Source organism: Copadichromis virginalis, linkage group LG3, assembly GCF_057382275.1.
Source record: "Copadichromis virginalis isolate Kocher_CV1m ecotype Utaka linkage group LG3, C_Virginalis_male_GT1.1, whole genome shotgun sequence".
NCBI lineage: Eukaryota > Metazoa > Chordata > Actinopteri > Cichliformes > Cichlidae > Copadichromis > Copadichromis virginalis.
In genome coordinates, this window is record NC_140620.1 from 27993726 (window position 1) to 28015555 (window position 21830).

Here is a 21830-nt window from a genome sequence, read left to right on the forward strand (position 1 = left end):
GGAGCATTTGTTCACTTTTAGGTCTGTTTCTTACAGCAGAAGCAGCATTTACATGAACTCACTGGCCTTTTTCCACTCAATACTCTCTTCTTCATCACCTCATCTTCCTAAAAAGTGGATCTACCAACATTTTTTTATTTTTTTGTTATTGTGATTAAAATGTCAAACAAATATATTTTCCACTTTTTGTGTGACAGATGCAGGAATTTCTCTGCCCTGCATGTGGAGAAATCTGCTGTTAAATCAGAACATTAACAGGTTTCAGGTTGTATTCAAACACACATTACTGTGTGTCAGTAGGCATGTGTTAACAGGGACTGTAAGACACTTTAATGGCTTTAATGCATGTTTATATGTTTAACACATGTCTGTTTGTTCACACATAAACACGTGATTTATGTCTGTTTATCTTTGACCTTGTAATTAGTTCCTACGAATTCATCATGTAAATCTCTAATAAAGTAGGAACAATGAACAGCCTGTCACACAGTTTGTTATCCTGTCTCTGCTGCTGTGTGCTGAGCTGCACTCACTCAGAGATAAGAGTTACTGTGTCCCACTGACACAGAGAGGAGAAAAATACTTGGCTTCATTTAGAAAATCGGAGCTACGGATTAAAACGACAACAAATATGTAAATGAATCATATTCAGTCACCTCATCTGCTAAAAACAAACAAACAAAGGCGTCTGCTCAGTCACGTGCTCTGCTGTGGCAACCAGCAGAGCAGGAGTGTCGGGGGGAGGGGCGACTGAATTGACCAAACGGGCTGTGAATGGACAGCAGACGGCAGAGGGAAGTGACGTCTCAGGAAGTGAAATGAGAACAGAAGTAGATGGTGAGAGAGAAGCGGTGAAACAAGGAAAACATAATAAGACAAACAACAAAGCGTAAAAGCAGAGCAACAACCAGCAGAGTTAAAGTAAACCTGTAATGTGGAGGAAACGGACAGTGAGCGCAGTGTAACCGTGACAACGAGACACGAGGACGGATTTAAAGTGATCATAAAATCGCCTCCAGACGGTCGTCGTTCGGTGAGTGGAACCAGGTTGAAATTGGCTTTATTGTCACTTCAACCATATACACCTAGTACACAGTGAAGCGAAACAACGTTCCTCCAGGACCAAGGTGCTACATGCAACTAGGGTTGCCAACTCCCTGAAAAATAAATAAGGGACACCTCGTGGCCAGGGCCGGGCGACCCAGTTGTCTTCACCCTTCCCAGTGTGGTGAATTTTCTAGCTCTTTTTTTGTGTGTGAAATTATTTTTTTAACCATTTGACTTGAAGTTGATTTAAGTAGATGCATATTCTATTCTTTGTGATATGAACACTTGTGAAACAAATGATCATTTAGCCATTTATTTTTAGCTCAAAATGACAACATTAACACGATAAAACAGGTCTCTTTCTTAAACAGAAGCCTGTCATGCTTAACTTTTGAGAATATAAGTAAATCTTTCTTTAAAAGCACTCTGTCCTGCTTAACTTAAAATAATAGAAAACAATAGAAAGAAAAATATTCTTGTAACAGTGCACATTTAGTGCATTTAGTACAATTGGCTTCAGCTGAGGTATTATTCCAGCTTTTCTAATGCTAATCAGCTGTTCCTGTTTGTAAACCCGCTTGTTCCCATGATTACGCATCTTAACTCATCATCATTATTCATCTATGTATTACTTTTATGTATTAGTGATCTATTTGTTGTAATCATCTATCCTTGCAGTTGTTTATTACACAAAATAAGTTATATTATCACACTTCTGGCCACATAGCGCTGATATTCACTGCACATGCCCATATTAACTTTTTCCAGCCAGGTGTTTTCCTTTTCCCATTCTTCCCTTTCTCTGAGGGGAACAAACATTGCTGCTCTAATGCTGGGCTGACACTGTGCGGTTTTAGGCCCATTTTGAGCCGATTTTTGAGTCGTGCGACCGTTTTGGCCTTCATCGTGCGTCGTGTAGTATACGTGGGGTAACGAGAAGTGATTAACACCTCACGACCAGCTCCCGATCATCAATCGCTCGTGAGCCGCTCACACTGCTCGCGCGCAAACACGTAAACACCGTGAAAAAGACGGAGCAGCACGGCTGTGCAGCGTGTGATCTGGACACAAGCGATGGAGGCACAACTTGTAGAACTTTGAAAAGCTCATCCGAGCCTTTTCGATGTGGCACCACAAAATTATCACGACCACAACAACCGTGAAAATAGTTGGATTTACACTGCTGCTCAATCACAGCTGCCTGATCAATGTTTTTCATTAGCAATTTAGCAAAGTTGATGTGGTGGTGTGTCTGTGTGAGTGAGAGACAGAGAGGGAGAGCGAGCGACAGATTTTCTGTTATAACCTTAATTTTATGGACGCACAGTGTGAGCACTCAGGTCGCATCAGAGCATCGGGCCGTATAGTGTGAGACCTGCATGGTGACCTACCAACTTCTAACCCCTGCGAGTCAATCGTGCAGTTTGAGCAGGAGCTGAATAACGTGACTGTAAAAATCGCACAGTGTCTGCCCAGCTTTAGGTGTACTGTCGTCCGAGACTTGCACCGCAGTGTCAGCGTTTGTTTCCCTGTTGGCCATGCTTCTTGTTGTGGTCATCTGTTGTCTTCCGGTATTTTCTCCGTAAGCGACCTTTCCTCGACCAATGAGATGAGCGGTAATCTGAATTGTTATACTCGAATTGTCATAAGTGTGCTGTCAGCTCATTGGTCACAAAGCAGGAGAGGGGCTGGGAATTATGTTTTCAAACACAGCGTTAATTCCATAAACATTTATAGACTACTTTTGATTCTCACTGTATTACGGGACAAAGTGCGTCCCTTATTAGCTCAATACGGGACGTGTACTTTTGTTTCGAAATACGGGACGATTCCGTATTTTAAGGGACGGTTGGCAACCCTACATGCAACATAAATTTACAACATAAATTAACAAAATCTAACTATCTAAGGAAAATTCAGCTACAACAGCGATAAATACGCCTGTAGGGAGATGAAGAGTGCTATAATACTGAGAAACGGATCTCTGATGAGTGTTTGTAGGGATGTGGTTCAGCAAGATAAACGCCCTCTGCAATATGTCTGTAGAGACCCCTCTGCAAGTCATTTCCTTCAGTCATCAGTCCTGACAATCATGCTGAACGAAGCTTATGACCTTCAGAAGACCGAGTGCCAACTGAAATGAGCACATTTGCAGTAAATATATGAAAATGATTATAACCGCGTATTTTAATAGAAGGAATCAAACATTTTCAATCCCAACAAGACCTAAGGCTACGTTCACACTGCAGGCGAAAGCGCATCAAATCCGATTTTTTTTGACCCTATGCGACCCATATCCGATCATGCTATGACAGTGTGAACGGCGCAAATCCGATATTTTCAAATCCGATCTGGGTCACTTTCGTATGTGGTACTGAATCCGATACATATCCGATGTTTTAGAAAGCGACTGCTGTTTGAACGGTCAAGTCGCATTAAATCCGCCTTTTACGTCACCGACACAAGACTGAAGCCAATTATCAGCGCCCGAGAAGACATCGCGAACGCTTCCTGGCCATCCAGTGTAGATGTTAGTGAAACTGTTGGGAAGACAATGTGAACATTTTATTTGTACTGTATAATCTGCAGATTCTGACAGAAATCTGCAGCTATCATTTGAAGCACCGCTCCTCTCTTAAACAGCAATAAGGATCATTATTAGGTTATTTACATTATTATGTAAATAACAAAATAACTTAAAGCAAAAATTGGGAAACGAAGTCCGAAGTCTGCATATTAAGGGCCATCAGTCAAACAATACTGTTGCTCTGGGTCTAAACAGAGCTCGTTGTGTGTGACAGCTTCTTTTGCGCATGCGGGCCGCTTTGAGCGTTCACACTAGAGCGCGTTTGCTGTCGCATTTTATTTGTAGTGTGAACGAGCAGACAAAAAAATCGGATTTGATCAAAAAATCGGAATTGAGCATTAAGACCTGCAGTGTGAACGTAGCCTATGTGCTTGAGATGAAGCAGGCACGTGCAGGGGGGGGGCTGGAGGGGCTGGAGCACCCGCCCCTTTCCTGATGGGTGCCCAAAGTGCCCTTTTGTTGAGGCAACTTTTAAAAAATGTTTTACAGCGCTTTTCCTGCCTTTCTGGGGGGATTATATTTCACTAAAAAACGATCTAATATGCATGTCCACATAATTATGCATTATATATTATAATATTTTAAAAAACACACGCTGTATTTTAAAGAACATACATTAAGAAGCAGATTATATTAGATTTATATTTTAAATAAGACAAAATTTGGATTTTACAGCAGTAAAATGATTGTATCTCTACAGTTTAAAAATGTAATAAGCTTTGCCCTGCACAGAGTGGATAGTGAAACAAATGGAATCATCATAATGACATTATTTCATATTTATTACTTCCTCCTCCTCATTGCTTTATTATTGTAGCTCTAGTAATAAATAATAATGTAAGGATTCTGGATCAGCACAGTGATGCCCATAGTATATACAGTATTCTGAAGAAGGTCTAAAATGTCACTGTGTGTGCGTGCATGTGTGTGTTTTATGTATATGGGTTTTTTTTAAATTATTACTCAGGATATAACATTGTCCAGAAATGCCTGGTAAGGACATGAGGAGGAAACAGTAGGAGCTGTGTGAGGCTACTAAAGGCAGGGCTATAACATTTTTCTGTCATCATTTTATTATAGATTAAGTGCAAGAGTTGTTAGGTGTGGATAATTAGATTATAGTTTATTGCAATAGCAAGTTGTGCCTTGTTCTCACATAGCAAGTGGAGAGTGATATATGAAAAGATGGGATGGAAGGAAGAAGAGAAGCAAAGAGTGAATCACAGGCAGAGCCTAAATTATTTCTCACAGTTTTTTGCTGCCTTATGGTTCCAAGCGCTGTCACCAATCTTTGCATTTTGTTATTATCTCATGACACTTGTTTAATCAGCTACCATCTCTCCTGTGGACTTTTTAATGTCTACAGTCTCAGATCAACACAGCCCTGCCCTCCAGCCCTATCAGCAGCAGGAGCAGCAGCAACATTGTACCCATCAGGTAAAACATCGGCTACGTTTGCTTTGCCTCGTCGCCACCTCACAACAGTGATATAGTATGATTCAGGATTTTAATGAATCGATATCACGTTATCCAAGCTAGAATCTATCGATAAATCGGTAATCAAAACCCACCCCTAGTTTCAACAAGTCAGAGATATACTGGGGAACTTCACCGTGTAGAGCTCTAAAAGTTACTACTAATTTTTTTTAAATGAACCCTAAAATGCACTGGCAGCCAATGAAGAGAAACCAAAACTCGAGTAATATGTGACCTCTTGTTTGTGCCAGTTAAAAGTCTTGCTGCAGCATTCTGTACAGACTGAAAGCAATCCAAAGCTGATTTGTTAAAGACTATTACAGCAATCCGAATGAGAAGAAATAAAAGCATGAATAATCACTCAAGTTCTGCCTTTGACAACAGTAGTTTGAGTTTATAAATGTTTTTTAGATGATATAAACAGTTCAGAAACAGTAGTTTGGAGTGTTTCTCAAGTGACTTTGAACTGTCAAATATGACACCCAGGTTTCTGTGGCTCGATTGAACTGAAAGATATAAACAACTGATATGCTGAAAAAATGATATTTCAAATGATATTTCCGAAAACATGTAATCAGGAGCAATAATTAAAGTTTCTGTTTTATCTGTATTTAACTGGAGGAAATAGTCATTTAACGATTGTTTGATTTCTGACAGACAGTTATTTAAACAAGACAATTTATAAAGCTCAGAAGCTTTGAAAGAACAGTATAACCGAATACCATCAGCATAAAGATGATACAAAATAATATTGTAACATCTGATAATTTGGCCTAGAGGGAATATATATAAAGCAAAAACAGAATCGGACCTAAAACAGATCCTTGAGGTACCCCAGAAGGCAGAACTGATGTTTTAGACAGCACTTGATTCATACAGACCAGGGGTCCCCAAGCCCAGCCCACGAGGGCCGGTATCCCTACTGGTTTTAGCTCTCACCCTGGGTCAACACACCTGAATCAAATGATTAGCTCATTACCAGGCCTCTGGAGAACTTCAAGATATGTTGAGAAGGTAATTTATCCATTTAAATCAGCTGTGATGGATCAAGGACACATCTAAAACCTGCAAGGACACCGGCCCTCGTGGACTGGGATTGGGGACCCCTGCTACAGACAGTAAAAGATCTCACAGATGGATACGGCATAAGCTATTTTAAAACAACACCAAGCCATGGAGGGCTTTAAAAACAAATACTAAAATTTGTCTGAGGCTGAGATTACAGGATTGTTGGGCTTCATTTCTGTACTGAACAGTGATTTTAAGATTAGCTAGTAAATAACAATTAGCTAATGTTGTTCATGAGACTAAGGTCATCTCACTTTGGCAATGTAACTATAATATGACCAATATTAAAGTTATTATTATATTAATTATTATTAGTAATTACAGCAATGAACTTGAACTCAGTGTCAAATACTGAGCTCCAGTAAAGATTCAAGTTGCAGTCATTTATATTTCCTAAATCTTCACTCGAAGACAGGTTCCTTTGACAGTGTATATATAGATGTATCATATACAAGAGACAAATATTGTTCTTTTAATATGTTGGCATTACTAAATTTGGCTTAATGCTTACATATTTGTGTAAAAAGAAAATGTACGAGCTGTGATAACGGTTTCTGATAGAATGAAGAGTAGACTGATATATGAAATATTCCTTTATTGGGTGAGAAAATCAGACCATGTCATAACTGCTTTAAGTCATACAGAATAGATATCAGACCCTTAAACAGGTTGACTTCTGCTAAATGGGTCAAACTGGGCAGAAAGTACGCAAACACATAACATCCTTATAGAATATGATGTAACACTATAGATCAACTTACCTCAGAATATATAAAGCATATAAACAATTACAGCAATATGATGCAACAAACACAGCAGTGCTACTAATCCAAAATACTCAAAGCTTCATAGAACTGAAACAAACATTTATTTTTAGCTCCATTCTGCTGCTGATACATACTTTAGGTTTCTGAATGTTAAACTTGTTGCTGCCTTTCATAGTGTGTAACTTGAAGGCCCTGAGTACTTTCTCCCACACTGCAAACAATGGGAGGATAAAAGTATTTGAACATTACCTAATAAAACTGATTCAGGACAGACAATTAGTTATGTTAAACTTTTCTAGCAGTCCTTCACAAACAGGGAACAGTCTGTCTATTCTCTCCATCTGTCAGCTGCTGCTGGCTCTTCCTCCTCCTCTTCCTCACACACTGCTGAGTTTGTCCTGGTGGATCATCAGGGGTGCAAAGCCTCACAGATGATGTGCAGCAGTGGGTCCCTCAGTCTGTCCTCACTCTGGACACTTGCAGTTGTTACACATGGAAATCAAATGTGTGATAAGCTGCAGGATTCAAACACAAGTGTAACTTATAAATACATGTTCATACTTTTATTCCACAATCAGAGAGAAAGAAAAAGAGAGAGAGTGCAGGACAGATAGATGAATAAAGCACCTTTCTTTTAGCTTAACAAGTGAACCATCAAAACAAAAGAAGTGACATAAAAGTTAGTACTTAATTTTAAAAGTTTACTCTTTGTCTGTCCCATTTGAGCTGTCCACCATTTTTTCGAAAATTATCCACAACCATCGCCAGGCTATGAATCCTGGGATAGGTTGAGCCACCAAAGAACCCAACCCATCCTTGAAATCCATGAAAAAAGAGGACGCATTTGTCATGAATTGGGACACAGCTTTTGACTTATCTTGGACTTTATTTCATTTAGACACACAGTCAGAAATGTTTTGAGATTATTTAAAAATGATATTGTGCTCATAAATATATTATTTGTTATAAATATTGATTAGTGTGTAATTAAATCGTCTAGTAAATTGATGCGTTCTCATAAACGTGTTGAATGAATCCAGTGTGCATTTTAAAGACAATAGTAAACTAGTTAAAAACCCATCGTATTGTTGGGGAGAGAATGAAAACAGATGAAGCTGATTTTTAGATACTAACAGTCTCTTCTCTGGGGATCAGAGTGGGTTTCATGAAGAAAGAGGGACGATGGATAGTTTGTTATATTTGGAATCAGAAATCAGGAAAGCTCAAACAAATAAGGAAATGATGATAGCAGTCTTCTTTAATACGAGTAAATGGATGATTGTTCTATTGAATTATAAGATTGATGAAAGAATATAATTATCCTTGTTTTTCCTGCTATTCTCCTGTCCACACTCCAGTCCAGTAGGCGGGATTAATGCACCTGTAAGCTGATTTGTCAAACGCCATCAGGCCCCGAAGAAGAACGGAGGAGGACAGCACTACTGTGGTAGAGGAGCGGTGTGTGTGCAGACATGGCTGCTGTTGATGAAGCGGACTGAACTTGGAGGAGAGACACAAACTGAAGTATTGATCCCGTCACATCAGTGTGGATCTGATACCAACGTCTGGATCGCTTCATCGATGCTTGTATCGATCCGCTCAGCCCCAGTTGAAGCAGCGATGAGTTCAGCTCAGTATCTGAGAGAGTTCATCAAGAAGAGGCTAACTGCTGTTTGTGAAGAAATCTTCTCAGAGGTTCAAAAAACCATCGTCCAGTATGAGGAGGAGATCAACCGTCAGCACAGACTGCTGGATATCAGCTGGAAACCCGACAGAAACTCACACATCATAGGTATGGACATGTTTTTAACTCTGTGCTGTTCAAGCTCAGATTCTTCAGTGTGACTGACTTTACTAGAAGATGTTAAACTGGGTATTTATCAGTGCTGTGGGTCAGTGTCCAGTGATGGACTATGTTGGACTGGTGCAGGTCCATGGTCACTGATAGGTTAGGTTTTAAAACATTTTAATTGATTTATTTATTAAACTTTTTTTTCTCTAACATATTCCAGTGTTGAGTACATCAGGTGTGTGTTGGATCCTCTGTAAACACTGAGGCTGTGCAGTAAAGATCTAGTTAGATGTCAGCAGAAAACACATTTAACAAGTTGTTAACAGACTTCTCTGAAGTTGAAGTGAAGCGTCATTTAAAGAAGGATTTCAGACACTGATGTTTTCATGGTGTCACCCTGCAGTTTACTTTGGTGAACTTTGTGTCTTTGCTCACAGTGAGGAGCTTCAATGCTAACATGTTAGCATGTAGCTATGAGTGTGCACAACTATTTCCCTGAGCTGTTGTGTGTGTGTGTTGTGAGAATAGATTATTGTAGTATTAGGGATTTAGTTGTATTAACCATAGTAAAGCATTATATTAATTATTTATTTAAGTAGGTCATAGGTCAAGCTACTAAACATTCACACATAGAGCACACACACAGAATTGGGAGAATAGGTCAGAGGTGTAGGTGAGAAGCAGAGGCGACGGCAAGCTGCCTTTGGTGGGATAAGGTGTTGGTAAGCCAAAGCCAGGAGAACATAGTGTGTGAAGAAGTGGGCAGCAAGGACACGAGATAGGGAGGCAGGAGATAGAGGCATTAGCAGGCACATAGTTTTGAGAGACAAAGGTTGTTGATAATATCTGTGCTGTTGGGACTGCCCCAGCAGATTTTGATGTTGGAGGCTGAGCTGTGAACATCCCCATGTACATGTAATAAAATTAATTGATTATTTATTTTGAGAAAAAAACAGGAATGGAATATTACACTGTTTCATGATACCTTGTAGAGAAAGAATGTGAATGCTTAGGTTTTATGACTGTTACGACCCCCTCTGCTAGGCGTCAGGGAGGGAGTAACATACACGAGCCCCCCAACACAAAACTGAGTAAAGCAAAAGGTTTTATTTACAAACTTTAAACAGAAAACCGACAGGGCTGTGCAACAGACCACTGGGCAGACAATTATTACATAAAGAAAGAACAGTCACGAGTAAAAGTTAAAGGGTAACTAAGGCAGGCTGGCCGCACACAAAATAAAAGCTAGGGTTTTAACTAAGGCAAGCCAGCTTCACAAAATCCTACTCACAGCCAGCTAGCAGCTCAAAACTCTAATCAGGCTAAGTTTAAAGCATGCACCAAGATTCGACAAAGTTCAGCAATATGAACAAGTTCAACAAAGATCGACGAGGGAGGCACGAAGGGCAAACTGCATGTTCAGTCCTAAGCAGCAGCCACTGAGTGAAGGACCTCCAGCCTTTTGTAGCCACAGGTGGGTACGATCAGCCACTGATTGCCTCTTGGAGCATCACGGGATCCCGGGGCAGCCAATCGTCCGTGTGGTCTGGCACACTTCATTCTGCATAAGAGAGGGTTGGCACGGGTCTCCCAGTAACCAATCACACACACGAGTCCTGGAACACATTGATTTACCTAGAGGAAGGCGGGGCCACCTGAGGCCGTAACAATGACTGGGTGGGGGTTGAGGCTATAAGAGTGTGTGTAACTGCAGCACCCCTCCCATGCACATCTCCCGTCCGTATTGCTCAAAGAGTCTGTATGGAATGAAGAGAATTGTATTGATTAAATAGATTGTTGATTGAGCATTAAAACACAAAGTGTTGTTCTTCCTTTAGCCCGGAGATCAAAGAATTGGGTTTTTAAAAGTGTGTGGCTCATAATGGGTCATATGACAGGCTGATCACCATTTGTTCAGGTTTTGATTCATGCTTTTAAAAATTAGTTTTTGTATCAACACATTAGTGATTATTGTTCTTGTGTTTCTTTGTTCCTCAAGACCTCCCACAACAACATGACTGTGAGGAAGAGGAGGGTCTGGATGAGCAGCAGGTCTGTAACCAGGAGAGGAACTCCAGTCTGGACCAGGAGGACCAGCCTCCACAGATTAAAGAGGAACAGGAGGAGCTCTGCAGCAGTCAGGAGGGAGAGCAACTTGTACTGAAGCAGGAGACTGAAGGCATTATCGTCTGGACTGATGAAGAGCAGCTCAGACTGATGGAGACCATCCGGAAACCTGTGATAAAGTTACACAGAATAGGTATGTAAAACTGATTTTTAAAAAAAAAAAAAATTTAATAACAGTGATTATGTCTCATGGGCAGCACAGTGGAACAGTGGTTAGTACTGTTGCCCCACAGCAACAAGGTCCTGAGTTTGACCTGAAGTGACCTGTCCAAGATGAACCCTGCCTCTCCCTATGGTAGCTGGGATTGGCTTCAGCACCCTCACTATACCATAAGGACATAGTAAATGGTAAATGGCCTGTATTTGTATAGCGCTTTACTTAGTCCCTAAGGACGCCAAAGCGCTTTACACTACATCCAGTCATCCACACATTCACACACTGGTGATGGCAAGCTACATTGTAGCCACAGCTGCTCTGGGGCGCACTGACAGAGGTGAGGCTGCCGGACACTGGCGCCACTGGGCCCTCTGACCACCACCAGTAGGCAACAGGTGAAGTGTCTTGCCCAAGGACACAACGACAGAGACTGTCCAAGCTGGGGCTCGAACCGTCAAAGTTGCATTTGTTTTTAGAGGCACAGGAAGAATTGAAGGTCCCAAAGTAATTAGCAACATGAATGAATTTCTTCAGCCTGATATTTGGTTTTCATTTACATAAACACATTTCCACCATTAACTCATGCAAAAAGGTGAAAATTTATGCATGTGTGTTTAGAAGGTTTCAGGAAATCTGAGCTGGCAGCAATCACTTCAGAGTGTCGGGTCAGAACACTTGCAAATGTTTGGATATGAGAGGAACAAACAGGCAGAATCCAGGAATAAAGTTGTCATTCTTTACATTTCAAGTTGAGAATGTGGCCACAGCAGGGCAAGAGTGTGTGCGTGTGTGGTTTCTGTCGACAAAGCATAATGATACAAACCAATTAGAACTCAAATTACATACAATACATTATATAACTAAATAAACATATTACTTCAGCCAGGACAATGTGAAACATGAGTTTTCACCCACTGCTCAGACAAAATCTACACAGAAAAACAAAGACAACAACACAAGTTTCATTTTGTTGTGTTATCAGTTTAAGTTTAAGAATTACATGTTTCCTCTGCAGCATGGAAATCTTTAGATGTGTACAGTTTACAGGTCTGGGTAAGTATGAATAAATATTCCTATTCTGTTTTGGAAAATATGGAATTCAGAGTTTCTAAACTGAAATTTATCAGACAAGAAGAGATTTCTCATGGTATTTCAAGCACAGCCAAAACATTTACGTATAAGAGAGCTCTGCCCCAGCATGCCTTCTTATAATTGTAGCCAATCCAGACATCCACATTCATTTAACAAAAAACAACAACATCTATGTATTTCATATATCACAGATATTCACATATGAAGCTGAAATTTGAAATTTTCTTATGAAAGTGTCAGAACTTATGTTCTTAGGCCTGTGGCCCAGTGTTTTGATTTTGCATTATTGTTTATTAGTCTGTTTTCTTCTTGGTTCTTGTTTACTAGTGTTTTGGTTTTTGTTCAGTATTTCTTAGCTTGTGGATTCCTTTGCCCCTCATGTCACTCTGGTCGCTGTACTGTGTTAGTATTGTGTCTCTGAGTTCAGTCTGTGGATTTCCTGCTTTACTTGTCTCATGTTAATGTAATCTGCTTTACAGTGGCTTGCAAAAGTATTCGGTCCCCTTGAACTTTTCCACATTTTGTCACATTACAGCCACAAACATGAATCAATTTTATTGGAATTCCACGTGAAAGACCAACACAAAGTGGTGCACACGTGAGAAGTGGAACGAAAATCATACATGATTCCAAACATTTTTTACAAATAACTGAAAAGTGGGGTGTGCGTAATTATTCAGCCCCCTCTGGTCTGAGCAGTCAGTTGCCCATAGACATTGCCTGATGAGTGCTAATGACTAAATAGAGTGCACCTGTGTGTAATCTAATGTCAGTACAAATACAGCTGCTCTGTGACGGCCTCAGAGGTTGTCTAAGAGAATATTGGGAGCAACAACACCATAAAGTCCAAAGAACACAGCAGACAGGTCAGGGATAAAGTTATTGAGAAATGTAAAGCAGGCTTAGGCTACAAAAAGATTGCCCAAGCCTTTCTGTCTCTTGGCTCTCGGTGAAGGCGGTCGCACTTTTTCTCCTCTCCTCCTTCCCCTTATCTTCCCTGCTTAGCCTCTTGTGTCCTTGTCTTGTCTCATGTGCATTACTTTCCCTGGAACAGTCTCTCACTGTCGTTCTCTAAAACCTAAAAGAGAATTATGGATTTGATCAACTGGTCTCTGAATGCTATTGACACCCTCTTCTCAACGAGAAGTCTGGGCTCGGGAGAGCCTGAGTGCCCTGGAGGGACTTTCCCTGCCGGATACACGATGGATGGGTGGCAGACCTGGAGGATCTTGTGCCTGGCGGGACTGTCTATCGAGGACGCTGAAGACATCTACCTATTCGGAACCATGATAACAGGGTTCTTGCTGATCGGAGCTGGCTTGGCCCTGACCTATCGGAGAAATAAGAGAGCGGAACCAGCTGTTCAAACCCCCCCAAGGCTGACCGCTGGAATTGAAGCGACGGGACAAGGCGCGACCTCTCACACCGAACGTAGCATGGTTAACACCTTGGAGACGCTTACAGCTGCCGTGAAGACTCAAACTAACACCATTGAGCATATGATGGGATACATCAGAGAGGGGCCTGCTCATATTGACACCCTTGAGCGAAAGTTGGAACACATCGCAGAACGGCTCACTGCAGCTGTGGGGTCTCAGAATCAAAAGAATGACAACACCACGGAACAGAAGTTTGATACCATCATGGGGAGGCTCGCGGCTCTCCAACGGGAGATCGAGAGACCAGTGTCAGAGTGCTAAATTCGGAGCTGCAAAGCTCTCCAGAAATATGAAAAAGAGAAATTTGTAAAGGAGAAATCAACAATATTCAACATATGGACACCACGGCGCCAGCTGCTCAGGCCCGAGGCTGGAGCCCACCAAAACAACTCCCTGATAACGACTGTGTGATGACTATTCTTCCCATCCCATGCAAGGCCACCTGGGTTGGCTGGCAGACTGTTTACTTAGCCTGATAGAGCGAAGGACACTGTCTCAGCTGAACTCTGGACACGCACACACATACACTTACACTGATAAGCACGCACTCATCCCCCTCCCTTTCCAAACGCCTTCGATGCTTGTTTCCTGCGGGGGAAGACTGCGGGTCTGCGTGCCGCGCTGAAATGGTAGCGCTGTATAGGATGACTGCTGTGTTCCTTCGGATTACCCCCCACCCCCCTATCCACCCCTGTGGCTAGTCACGTGCTCTAATGCTGTGATGTGGACATTAATGTGCTCTCTGTGAAGAGGAGTTTTTTTTGTTTCCTGTTCTCATGCTGTCCTCCCATAGGTGCCCAGCGTGAGAAGAGGTCTCTTTTTTTCCTCTTGTACTTTTTCCCATTGTTGTGTAATTTTTCAGTGTTTTCTCTGCAACGCTGCCGATCTCCGACTGTATTCCCATGTGATGTCCTTGTTGTGTGTGTAAGTCGGGGGGGGGGGGTCCTATTCCTCTGCGGGGCAACCTGCATATGGCCAATAAAGCATTCATTCAATTCAATTCAACATCCCACGGAGCACTGTTCAAGCGATCATTCAGAAATGGAAGGAGTATGGCACAACTGTAAACCTACCAAGACAAGGCCGTCCACCTAAACTCACAGGCCGAACAAGGAGAGCGCTGATCAGAAGAGCAGCCAAGAGGCCCATGGAGACTCTGGACGAGCTGCAGAGATCTACAGCTCAGGTGGGGGAATCTGTCCATAGGACAACTATTAGTCGTGCACTGCACAAAGTTGGCCTTTATGGAAGAGTGGCAAGAAGAAAGTTGTTAACAGAAAACCATAAGAAGTCCTGTTTGCAGTTTGCCACAAGCCATGTGGGGGACACAGCAAACATGTGGAAGAAGGTGCTCTGGTCAGATGAGACCAAAATGGAACTTTTTGGCCAAAAAGCAAAACGCTATGTGTGACGGAAAACTAACATTGCACATCACTCTGAACACACCATCCCCACTGTCAAATATGGTGGTGGCAGCATCATGCTCTGGGAGTGCTTCTCTTCAGCAGGGACAGCGAAGCTGGTCAGAGTTGATGGGAAAATAGATGGAGCCAAATACAGGGCAATCTTGGAAGAAAACCTCTTGGAGCAAAAGACTTGAGACTGGGGCAGAGGTTCACCTTCCAGCAGGACAACGACCCTAAACATAAAGCCAGGGCAACAATGGAATGGTTTAAAACAAAACGCATGTGTTAGAATGGCCCAGTCAAAGTCCAGATCTAAATCCAATCGAGAGTCTGTGGCAAGATCTTAAAACTGCTGTTCACAAACGCTGTCCATCTGACTGAGCTGGAGCTGTTTTGCAAAGAAGAATGGGCAAGGATTTCAGTCTGTAGATGTGCAAAGCTGGTAGAAACATACCCTAAAATAGCGGTCCCCAACCTTTTTTGCGCCACGGACCGATTTATGCCTGACAATATTTTCACGGACCGGCCTTTAAGGTGTAGCGGATAAATACAACAAAATAAAACTAGTACCGGTACCGAAAAAAAGAAGTTTTATTCATAACACACGTGAAAAGACCCAGGAAAACCGAGTTAACGATAAAAACGATAACAAAATAACGCTGAAAATGATAAAAACCCTGAAAACCATACATTTCACACCTGAGCCTCAACTCTCGCGGCCCGGTACCAAACGATTCACGGACTGGTACCGGTCCGAGGCCCGTGGGTTGGGGACCACTGCCCTAAAACACTGGCAGCTATAATTGCAGCAAAAGGTAGTTCTACAAAGTATTGACTCAGGGGGCTGAATAATTACGCACACCCCACTTTTCAGTTATTTATTTGTAAAAAATGTTTGGAATCATGTATGATTTTCGTTCCATTTCTCACTTCTCCTCTTCCTTGTCTTGTCTTGCCTAATAAGTTCCAGCTGTGTGTCCACCTGTTCCTCTTTTCCTCATGTTCCTGCCAGTGTGTTTTAATCTCCTGTCAGTTGGTAATTGTTGTCGCATTGTTAACATTGGTTCACCTTTTTCTTATGCTGTGTGTTCTGTCTGCCTGCAAAAGTTTATGATTGTATATTCAGTTTTCTTATGTTGGAGTTGAGCATTAACCCTTTAAGACCTACCATAGAACCAAGTCTGCCAGAGCTTATATTATATTTTTACATGCTGTAGTGCCATTTTTAGGAGCATTTCAAGTTGATATACATCAATACAACCATTATAGCCTAAATCTTAATAATATGTATGCATTAAGTGTATAGTACTTACATAAATTGCAAAACAGTGCAATAAACTACAAAAAAATTGAAAATTGTTTTTGTTTTTTTAACATATATTTCTAGTTAGAGAAATTTAAGAGGCTTATCCCTCAAAACTGTAAATACAAAAAAGTTGCACAAAATAGTTTCCTACCACAGGAAATTTATTTTAAGTGTCTTCATAATTTTATTTTTGAAATACACCAATTTTCATATACTGCAGGAAAAATGCAAATAAATATTATAATGCAAATTTGCAAAATAACAGCATATGCAGGACAGCATATTTCCAGCAGTGCAATATGAGTCCTAAGCATCCCAGAAACGACACAGAAAGTCATAAAGTCAAATATAACTTTAAAAAACATCAGTATAGGCTCATAAGGCCCCGATGGTAAAAAACTACATTTCCGCAAAATGACTTCACTTCCGGTTTCGGGCAGGTCATGGTGGACATTAGGGCTGCCACGATTAGTCGACTAGTCACGATTAGGTCGACTATCAAAATCGTCGATGACTAATTTAATAGTCGACGCGTCGTTTGAAGCTTTGTAAGATCCCAAAAGACGCAGGAATAAGTAGCAGGATTTAAGAGTGTAATAACGGAGCTGTGTCCCAAAATTCATAGCACAGCCCAGCTCAGTTTCCAACAATGGCGGCAGCTAGTTAGTTTTAATATTATGCTTATTATTCTTTCTGGGTCACAAAATAAACATTTAACATATTTTCAGGCGAGAATGTAGCTGTGTTTACCTCAAATATCTGCTCAGTTTATCAAGACACCACATATTTTCAAAAGCGCTCCGATGTTTTCGGAGATGTCTGTTACCCACTAGCTCGATAGCTAGCCAGGGGCAAGGCTCACTAGAGCTATGAGAGCACCGGACTCCCGGCAAATCGTTTTCAAACCCACCGCCGTCTTTCGCTACTCATTTTAAACATGATATATAAGTCACTTAGATAACTTAAAAATGTTATTGTTTGGCTTTTTTAGTATTTTATTTGTTCCTGAGTAAATCGGTTTGGCTGAGATTAAAGTTATAGTTTTTACACAGCTGAATAAATGTCAAGCAGACAGCTGATTATCAGAAGTGTGAGATGCTGGAGAATTTACTCCGGTGTCCTGTTATATTTTAGATAGCAAGGAGTTTATTAAACTTCACCGAAACAATCTGCAAATTTCATTAAAATTTAATAAACTATCATCTTGTCTTTATTTTTAGTTAGCACATACCTTAAACACTTAAAGCTGTAAGCTAATGATAGTTATATATGAGCAGATGCTGCTGGTGCAATAAGCTGTACGTTTTACGTTCAATGGATGATGATCTGATTAGTCGACTAATCGCAAAAATAATCGGTGACTAGTCGACTATCAAAATAATCGTTTGTGGCGGCCCTAGTGGACATGCGATAGTTCACGCTGATGGATGTAGGAAGTGTTATGAACAGCTGATCGGCAAAGTGTGTTTCGGGAATATTTTGTTTTTGTTCCTGCAAGCGCTTTTTATGCAGTTTTTGCAAAGCTATATGTGGAAGGAACTGTGACTTAGGACAAGCTGATGGCATAAGATGTAAGTACAAATTCTCCGGTTTCGTATGCAAAATAAATTGTTGCGCTAGCTCACGTGGTTGCAGTGCTACCGGGATTTTAAAATAGTTACGCAAAACGGAGCGTGCCCGCTCCAACCGGCTTTAAAGGGTTAAAGCTGTTTTGACTCTACGTTTGCCTCTATGAGTTCTGCGTTTGGGTCCTCGTCTCCTGCCTGCACACAGCACACACCATGACAGAACTAAACATTTCCATCAGTGCCTTAATAATTTTTCACATTTGTACACTTTAAATTTTAGTGGTATGTGTGAGCAACATGCTTACTATGTAGAGATCTGCTTATGGTTCAGACCAGTAAACATTTTCGCAAATGTTTGTTTTGCTATCATTTTTCTTCCTTGTGCCTTCAGATGTCCTACACCAACATGCTATTGAGGAAGAAGAGGCTCTTACAGAACAGCGGGTCTTTAACCAGGAGAGGAACTCTAGTCTGGACCAGGAGGACCCAGAGCCTCCACAGATTAAAGAGGAACAGGAGGAACTGTGCAGCAGTCAGGAGGGAGAGCAGCTTGGACTGAAGCAGGAGAGTGATACCTTCATGAAGACTCCTACTTATGAGGAAAGTCACCACAGTGAACCAGAACCAAACAGTGAGCAGCTCCTTTCTCACAGCTCTCCTGAAGTAGAGAGCAGATATCATGAAGAAAATGGGCATGTGGACTCTGGATCTACTAGAAATGCAGAGCTGAAGAAGAGACATCACAGTCAGAGAGTAGACAACAGTCCTGTGTCAGTGAGTCAAAGTAGAACTGACACAAAGAACAAGTCTGTACAATGTGACGTGTGTGGAAAAACTTTACCTGATAAATACAAACTGATTGCACATCTAAGAGTTCACACAGGTGAGAAGCCGTATTCTTGTAACACCTGTGGGAAAAGATTTACTGCCTCATCAACATTAAAAACACACATGAGAATTCATGCTGGCGAGAAACCGTATTCTTGTAATGCCTGTGGGAAAAGATTTATTCAGAAGTCACAACTGGAAAGTCATATAAGAATTCACACAGGTGAGAAACCATATCCTTGTACCACCTGTGGTAAAAGATTCGCTCTTCCAGCAGCATGCAAAACACACATGAGAATTCACACAGGTGAGAACTTGTATTCTTGTAGAACCTGTGGAAAAAGATTTGCTAGCCCATCAGCGTTCAAAAAACACACGAGAATTCACGCTGGTGAGATGCCGTATTCATGTAGCACCTGTGGGAAAAGATTTGCTGCATCATCAGTGTTCAAAAAACACACAAGAATTCACACAGTTGAGAAGCTGTATTCCTGTGGCTTCTGTGGAAAAAGATTTGCTGTCTCCTCAGCATTAAAAACACACATGAGAATTCACACTGGTGAGAAACCGTATTCTTGTAATGCCTGTGGGAAAAGATTTATTCAGAAGTCACAACTGGAAAGTCATATAAGAATTCACACAGGTGAGAAACCATATCTTTGTACCACCTGTGGTCAAAGATTTGCTCACGCATCAGCATGCAAAAGACACATGAGAATTCACACAGGTGAGAAGCCGTATTCTTGTAACACCTGTGGGAAAAGATTTATTCAGAAATCACATTTGAACTGTCATGTAAGAATTCACACAGGTGAGAAACCGTATCCATGTAGCATCTGTGGGGAAAGGTTTGTCCAGAGGATAAAATTAAAGAAGCACATGAGAATTCATGCGCGTTCAAATGTTCATACTAAGAAAATGCGGGACAGCTGTGAGTCATCGCTAAACACGTGAGTGAAAAGATGATCTATATTCAGGCCATTATTTTTCTGTCTAGAACAGTAAAGAACTCTCAGCATTGTTTGTTCAGTTTATTTTATTAATTGTATCAGGGAAACTCTGATCTTATATTTCATGAAGCTTTAAATTCTGTATGCTCCTGTTCTGTTGGTTCATTGTTTAGCTATGTTGTTTATTATTACTGTTTTATATCCTATATTGGGACAAATGTCACAATAAAACACAATAAATAAACACAATAAAAATGAAAGAATTGAGCAACAGTCAAGAATTGTGTTTATTTTTGTAAGGGAGCAAAAGTATCAAATACCAAGTGTCATGCTTGAAGGGGGAAGTCCCCAATACATTTTGTCAGTCCCACCCTCCTTTGCCTTAAAACTGTCACACAATAACACTTTTCCTTCAAAAGGGCAGTTATGAGTGTGTGAACTATAATGAGCAGCTAAAATGTTTTTTGCAATCTTGGCATATTTCCAGGCACTAAGTGTATCTTTGACTATAATACAGCTCACACCAATTAGAAGATTGCATAAGTTATTTTTTTTCCCCAGTTGTCAAATCCAAAAACTACATTGGAGCTGCAGTGATTCCTCAATTAGTCAATGAATAGAGGCCAATTCAGCTGGGAAATATTAACTGCTCTTTATAAGATGTAGTGTTTAGCACACAAAACAGAAAGAAAATATGGGAGAAAAAAGACGGATGTTCAGCTTTAGGGCTTTTCTGCTCCAGTTAAAAAACTTCCTCCTGTTGGAGGAGATTAACATGCAACAAACCAAAGGTCAATGTACACGGGCACAAAATGGGTTTTAGTTTGTTTAGTTATTGGAGCACTAAACCACAAATATTTTAACCACAACCATGTACTATTGACAATTATGATAGTGAACATATAGTGGCTTCATTCACTCCTCTTTCAAACCATCTGTCCTCTCTGTCCAAAATGTGAGCATCCTTTAGATGCAGATGGACTGCTGAGTCTTGTCTTGTGGAGGTGGCTCTTCTATGTTGTGCCATGTGTTTGTGAAGTGGCTGTTTGGTCTCTCCAATGGTAAATGGCCTGTATTTATATAGCGCTTTACTAGTCCCTAAGGACCCCAAAGCGCTTTACATATCCAGTCATCCACCCATTCACACACACATTCACACACTGGTGATGGCAAGCTACATTGTAGCCACAGCCACCCTGGGGCGCACTGACAGAGGTGAGGCTGCCGGACACTGGTGCCACCGGGCCCTCTGACCACCACCAGTAGGCAACGGGTGAAGTGTCTTGCCCAAGGACACAACAGCCGAGACTGTCCAAGCCGGGGCTCGAACCAGCAACCTTCCGATTACAAGGCGAACTCCCAACTCTTGAGCCACGATCGCGCCCAATGTAGAGGTCTGGGCATTTCTCGCTACACTGCACAGCATACACCACATTGTTAAGTCTGTGTTTTGGAGTTTTGTCTTTCTGGTGAACCAGTTTTTGTCTGAGCGTGTTGCTGGGTCTGAATTACACTGGGATGTCATGCTTGGAGAAAACTCTCCTGAGTTTTTCTGATACACCGGCTACATAGGGGATGATAATGTTGTTGCGTCTGTCTTTCTTATCCAACCTAGCTGGTGTCTGATCTTCTTTTCTGTGCTGCTTAGCTGACTTTATAAACTCCCAATTAGGATAACGATATGTTTTGAGTGCTTCCTTTACATGCGTGTGTTCCTTCTTTTTCCCTTCAGGCTTAGACGGAACATGTTCATGTTCTGCCCGGTGGTGTAGGGTCCTATATATATATATATATATATATATATATGGTTGAGGAACCAGGGCACCCTGACGAAAAGTGGGCTACTGGAACAAGAAGGCATCGGTGGGCAAGAGACAAAAACAGGGCATTGTTGGAATGCTACTACGCAAGTAACCCTGGCGGAAGGGGCTACATGAATAGGATGAGGGACCTATGGATTCTTCGATACCCAACATCCACAATGACGGCGAAACAACTAGTAGCTCAGTGTTCCAACATTCGAAAGAAGGGACTGCTCTCACAGCTAGAGATTGACGAGGTACAACACAAATGCTACGGCAAGGAGGAGTCAGGACGCCAGGTCAGGGGGGAGATATCATCACCCGAGATTGGGTACATAGCCCCAAGTGCGATAGGAGAAGGATCGTTGAGTGCGAGAGGAACTGACCTGAAAAATAGGATCATGGCCAAGCTTGAAAC

The 21830-nt window shown here is 41.4% G+C and overlaps 1 protein-coding gene across 2 annotated transcripts; it reads left to right on the forward strand.

Moving 5' to 3' along the window:
- Positions 1–759: 759 nt before the first annotated feature.
- On the forward strand, positions 760–19849 carry LOC146713890 (uncharacterized). 2 transcript variants are annotated; one of them, XM_085450367.1, is made up of 5 exons: positions 760–1033; positions 5001–5071; positions 8304–8737; positions 10737–10997; positions 18224–19849. In XM_085450367.1, exons 3-5 carry the CDS (start codon positions 8431–8433, stop codon positions 19612–19614), a joined length of 1959 nt encoding a protein of 652 aa, XP_085306493.1. In that variant the 5' UTR covers positions 760–1033; positions 5001–5071; positions 8304–8430; the 3' UTR covers positions 19615–19849. The 2 variants fall into 2 exon arrangements, with proteins under 2 accessions (XP_085306493.1, XP_085306500.1); XM_085450374.1 differs by lacking the exon at positions 5001–5071.
- Positions 19850–21830: the final 1981 nt, after the last annotated feature.

What these genes read in the sequence shown, in the direction of transcription:
- LOC146713890 (XM_085450367.1), top strand. Translation starts at nt 8,431, where the DNA reads ATGAAGCGGACTGAACTTGGAGGAGAGACACAAACTGAAGTATTGATC. An exon ending in CAGAAACTCACACATCATAG is followed by an intron (nt 8,738 to 10,736) that starts GTATGGACATGT and finishes TTGTTCCTCAAG; the next exon opens with ACCTCCCACAACAACATGAC. An exon ending in GATAAAGTTACACAGAATAG is followed by an intron (nt 10,998 to 18,223) that starts GTATGTAAAACT and finishes TTGTGCCTTCAG; the next exon opens with ATGTCCTACACCAACATGCT.